Source organism: Magallana gigas, chromosome 1 (assembly GCF_963853765.1).
Source record: "Magallana gigas chromosome 1, xbMagGiga1.1, whole genome shotgun sequence".
Taxonomy (NCBI): Eukaryota; Metazoa; Mollusca; class Bivalvia; order Ostreida; family Ostreidae; genus Magallana; species Magallana gigas.
This window is the reverse complement of record NC_088853.1, coordinates 14,770,688-14,776,687: the sequence shown is the minus strand read 5'-3', so window position 1 is coordinate 14,776,687 and position 6,000 is coordinate 14,770,688. Positions and strand designations below refer to the sequence as shown.

Here is a 6,000-nt window from a genome sequence, read left to right as displayed (position 1 = left end):
CAAAGATCATGTATTGAATGAACCATTCATTAACAAATGTTAATGAATAACATTTATAATAAGTACACATGTAAGAAATTGACAAAGTTTAAAAGTTACTCTGGGAACAAAAATGACTGATCAAATGCATGGCATAAAAAAATATTAAAGGACGAAAAGGATTATGCAGCTAAAAACATATTTTTTTTTCAAACATAAAGACATTAGGATGTCGTCTGCAATACATATCCCGTTTAGGGGCCACTTTCTTGCATTATAAGAAACATAGGTAATCACAGATTACAAAGCACCGAGATGAGGCATCACCTTTATAAAACATCACCTTTATAAAGCACCACATTTATGAGACCACTTTTATCATATTACATGAAAATCATAGTTAATGATCTTTGATATCCATGGATACTGTTTCAACACAATATCATGTTACTATATCATATGTTAAAAAATTGTATAATAATCATATGTTCATTTCAAATGGTATTAAAAGATACAATCTTAATCAATACAAAATATAAAATATGATATTGCATCCTATGATACTTAAAATATACATATCATATAAAAAAAATAAAATACTGTATTAAATAATGATGCAATATGATATTGTTACATATGATAAGACACCATGTCATGTTATACATTATTGCATTTGATCCAAAATACGACTTCATAATATATGATACAGTAAAGCATCATAGGATACAATATCATATCACATAATACATCACAGTTTTGTAACACATAATATTATATTGTATAATTAAGTATGATATTGTATTGTATGATATTATATCATATTTGGTACATAATATGATATTGTAACATAAGATACAATATAATTTGATTCAACATTGTATCAAATCATGATGCAATATCATGTGATACAGTAATGTATTATATAATGCAATATGACATTATACAATATCGTATCATGTTACAATATTATATATTACAATATCAAATAATACTAGTTCATGTGATACAATAATATATCATATAAACCAATATCATTTTATACAATATCATATAATGTGATAAGATAATATATACAACAATACAACATCATATCATATTATACCATATTATGTATGGCAATATAATATGAAACAATAGCATGTGATAAAATAGAATATAATACAATATCATTTTATATATTATTGCATCATTATAAAAAATTCTTTACATAACAATATAATGATACAATATCATATCATAATGCACAAAAACAGTGATACAATATCACTTTTTTTTAAATACTTTTTATAATATAATATATGATATAATATTGTATAATATAGAACAAAAGTGTATCAAATCATACAATACTATATGAATCATGTTATATCATTTCACAACAAACACACCTATCAATCAGGTTAGAGTGAGGTAGGAGATTTTCAAAAAACATCCTTGATAATAGAGATCAGGATCTGCATCTGAAGCAACCTGTATGATTCATTATATTATAGTTAAATTAACTATTATGCAAGCTATTATCTATAAAACCTGTGACCTGTTCCAATATAACTAAACCTCATCCAGCATCCAAAACCTATGGCTCAGATTCAGCATTCAAGCCTGCCAGATGCATCAGTATCATAAGACGCATCATCAATGTAAGTTTGGTAATGTTAGGATCAGTAATTATTAAGATATATTTTTTAGCATCCTTGATAATGGAGATCAGGCTCTGCATCTGAAGTTACCTTTGCAATTCATTTATATTATAGTTAAATCAACTATGCAAAATTGAAATAGTACTAAATATATTAATTATGTGACCTGTTCCAAAAAAAATAACCTTATCCAGCATCCGAATCCTATGGCTAAGATTCAGCATTCAAGCCTGTCAGGTGCATCAGTATCATAAGATGTATCATCCATGCAAGTTTGATGAAGTTAGGACCAGTAGTAGCTAAGATATAATCATCAGAGGGCACCTGCTCCAAAAACTTTAACCAGCTCTAAAAACCTTATCCTCCTCCAGCATCCGAAACATATGGCTCAGATTCAGCATTCAAGTCTGTATGGTGCTTCAGTATCATAAGACGCATCATCCATGCAAATTTGGATCAGTAGTAACTTAGAAATTGCCATCAAAGGGCACCTGCAACAAAAACTTTAACCTGTTCCAAAAACCTTAACCTCCTCCAGCATCTGAAACTCATGACCCAGATTCAGCATCCAAGTCTTTCAAGTTCATAAGGAGGTCCAGATGCATCATCCATGCAAGTTTGGTGAAGATAGGATAAGTAATAACTTAGATAGAGGACCAGCAACAAAAACTTTTACCAGGTCCGGACGCCGACGCCGACGATATAGCATAAGCTCCCCCCAACTTCGTCTCGGTGAGCTAAAAATATATAATCATACATGCCCTACGTCTTGTTGTTACATTACAGTTACATTACATGTGTAAAATGATGAGATTCATTGTTTCTTATACATTGATTTCATTTCATTTAATTTTTTAAATGTCCTAAGTATTGTTGTTTTTCTCTCGTTGAAGATTTTAGATCTAATCTTCAATAATTTGGTCCTCTCATCAAGCCCTTCCAATGAATACATTTTATGTTTTTCCAAAAACTCCTGGATTTTTCTTTTACCTTGAAAAGATTTTAAAAATGATATGAACAATCAGAATTTTTATATTGTCACATATTCATGTAAAAAAGATAATACCTATGTAGAGAAACAAGGCATACCATACTCTGTCACAAGTTTTGCTTCCACTACTTCTTCCTTAATATTTTGATTATCATAAATACATTCATGCTCAAACTACATCCATCCACTTTATCAAGATTATCTGTTTTGAAATGTCCCCTCTACCGCTTTAGGCTTCAATACACAACCCAAAATAGAAAGCCTATAGGGATTTTGCATTTCATCCGCCATAATAGCCTGGATGACATCGTTGAAAAATTGTATGAGGTATTCCAAGTGGGTTCCGAATGGTGAAAAGATGTAAACATTTCACATTATAAATCTCCATGAGAAATTTGTTTCCATTCCTGTGAACTTTTACGAGTGAAAAATGATATAATGTGTCAATGAAGATATCTTGGATATTTTCCCTTTTGTCAATTTAAACTGTATTTCTTTCACAAATATGCATACTAATTTTATTAAAAATAATCAAAAAGTGATGGAAGCAATAACTTGGGACAGACTATTAATATTCACTTGCACATGTTTTTCACCATGCTATGTTTGTAAACAATTTAAAAAGGTGTGTTCTTATCACATAAATGTTTTGTACTAAAGTAGAAAGCAAATGACATTGACATTTTCAAGAAGTTTGAAATATTTTATTAGCAATACACAATTGGTGACAAGCAGAAAAAATAGGAAATTATCACTTAATAATAAAGGTGACCTTAAAACATACTTACTAGGTAGGTTACCAGTATTGTTGTCTTTTCTATCAAAGATGTACCTTGGAGGAAGCATTTGATTGCTTCCGTCTCATCTTTAGACCATTTAACTGGAAAAAAATTGACATTAAGAGATCAATTTTAAATTTTACCATTTCAAGGTTCTGTAAAAGTGTTGCATTTGACTATTTAGAAAGAAACTTTATACTCTAAATATCATGTACATGTACATGGTAATGTTATGCACTTATCTACAGGTACATTTAAATATGAATAGACTTAATTGTGTTACTTTTATGTTATTACAAGTACATGTAATTTGTACATTATCTTAAATGCCTCTATAGGCTTAGAAAAAGTTCCCAAAATTATTTTATTATGAAAGATAACATGAAAAATAGATAACTAATAAACAAAGCTGCTCTTTAGTTAGTACACATGTAAGGCTTACAACTGGATTTAGCTATACAGTCACACCTGTTTTAAGCGGCCACTTGTGGAACAATGACAAACTGGCGGCTTAAGACTGGTGGCCTCTTATTCCAGGTTTCAAATTAATGAAGAAAAAACAACCCACCGAGTTTATTCATTTTAGCTCTATTGCACAGATTTATTAATAGCATCTGTAATGGCGGCGTACACGGAGAGCTCAGATTGCTGAATAGACAGTTTATATTAATTTTCAATGGCCGTTTTAATTCAATTTATCTATCAAGGGATTAAGAGCAAAACATTTTCTGCTAAATACGCCCAAACAATGATTGTAAATTGATTGAATAGGGTAAACAATAGGCCTTAACGGTCACCTAAGTAGCATACAACCCATACACAAACTTGTCGAGGAGTCTCGTATATACATTTAATTAATAAGGTTTCATTCTGGAGTAGAAAAATTAAAAATTTTCAATGACGGCCATCTTCCTGCCTGAAATCTTTCAAAGAGAACTGTGAAACCTACAATTTTGGCAAAAAACTTAAACGATCTGGTCTACAAAATTATGAATTCAGTTTCCTTTCAGGTGTGTGGGAGTGAAAAGAATAATTCTTTAACATTATATGCATTAACACCTATACATCCATTTTGGCCTTGCCCTAGAGTCAAAACCCATACTCCAGGGGACATGAAAATTAAATAAAAATGAAATTAAATTTCAGTAGAGGACTTCCTGGTAAACATATTTATAAGTCAGTTTTTTATACAGATGTGTGAGAATAGAGACGAACATTTTGAATTTTAACATTATATGCATTAACACTAAATTGCCATATTGCCTCCCCCCTCATGTCATGAATCCCTGACCCAGGGGCCATGAATTTCACAATTAAGGTAGAGGAATTAGTGAACATCATAACGATGTATTCAGTTTTTTGCCCTCATGTGTGGGAGTAGAGAAGATTTTTGAAAATTTGTCTTTTTTTGCATATTTGGCCCCACATGTGACGCCCCAGGGATGGTAGAGCCATGCATTTCACAATTTAGATTTCTCTTACCGTAGAGATGCCTCACACCAAAAATGGTAACAATCAGCCCCGTAGTTTTTAAGAAATTAAAAAAGTAAAATTGTTAACGCATGAGGCACAACGAGGGATGAAAACGGATAGCAATAAATTGCTAATTCGTCAAATTATAAATAGACAGACCCTTCAACAAAGATATATCATTTGAGCTGCTTTTAGTCTTCTTGGCTGCAACTGGACTTGCAAGAACTTTAGCTCCATCATCGTCTTCGATCTCAAAGGAGCACTCTGTTATAACAATATCATGAATATCTTACTTTGCAAATACTAAGGACAGGCATGCATAAAACTTAATGAAAAGAGAAACCATTATGGGTGGGTTTTAATTTTTAAACGATGCAAATCAATGAACCATTGTCATCTTAAATAAAGAAGGAAAGTAATTGAGAAAAGTTTTAATCATTTCAATAATATCACTTCTATTACCCCCCCCCCCCCACCACACACACACACACATTCACACATAAAAAAAATGATCACCTTGTGGCGTAACATCCAATTCATTTGCACTTCCATTCTTGTAGGGTTTGGACATCAAATCTTCTTCAGTCACATGTGATTCAGGTGCTGTACTTGGACCTTTAGGATTGTGTACATGTAACTCCGACACTGACCCTTTTAGATAAAATTTCAAAAATATTTTCAAAGTCAAATACAATCAAATTACTGAAGTACTGACGGGAGTTGATTTTATCGATTATCATTTATTTTAAAATCAACTTATCTTGCATGGCAATTAGTTTCTAGTCTGTATTTGAATTACGCTTTTTTATATTATATGAATTTTTAGACTTTTCCGACAAGAATTTCGAGAAACCCCATATCAATCATGTAGTGTAATATTTAAAGATAGATTTCAAACTATGTATTAGTAATCGAAACAATTCTTAGAATCGTATAGATCCAGGTACTATTGATATCGAACTCTCGTTCAACCAGACGCTCTGCTGTCTCCGTTAATCTCCGACAAGCAAGAAAGCCTCTCTGCTTGTCGTAGATTTACGGAGAGAGCCGAGCGTCTGGTTGAACGAGACTTTATTAAACTCTGGCGTAGGAACACATGAGACTACAAAAATATATAAATTGTTCGTATTAAATAAAA

At 31.5% G+C, this 6,000-nt stretch overlaps 1 protein-coding gene across 8 annotated transcripts in view; it reads right to left on the bottom strand.

Moving 5' to 3' along the window:
* Window positions 1-1,264: 1,264 nt before the first annotated feature.
* Window positions 1,265-6,000, bottom strand: part of LOC105324075 (uncharacterized) — a 275,728-nt gene continuing 270,992 nt past the window's right edge. For 5 of the 8 annotated variants that reach the window (XM_066083752.1, XM_066083773.1, XM_066083790.1 and 2 more), the window contains 3 exons: window positions 5,379-5,513; window positions 3,399-5,126; window positions 1,265-2,609 (listed from right to left, as the gene is read on the bottom strand). In XM_066083752.1, coding sequence (XP_065939824.1) covers window positions 5,480-5,513 — 34 coding nt within the window. In that variant the 3' untranslated portion in view covers window positions 1,265-2,609; window positions 3,399-5,126; window positions 5,379-5,479. Of the gene's footprint in view, window positions 2,610-3,394; window positions 5,127-5,378; window positions 5,514-6,000 lie in introns of those variants that run through there. The other 3 variants (XM_066083757.1, XM_066083784.1, XM_066083778.1) reach the window with 3 other exon arrangements.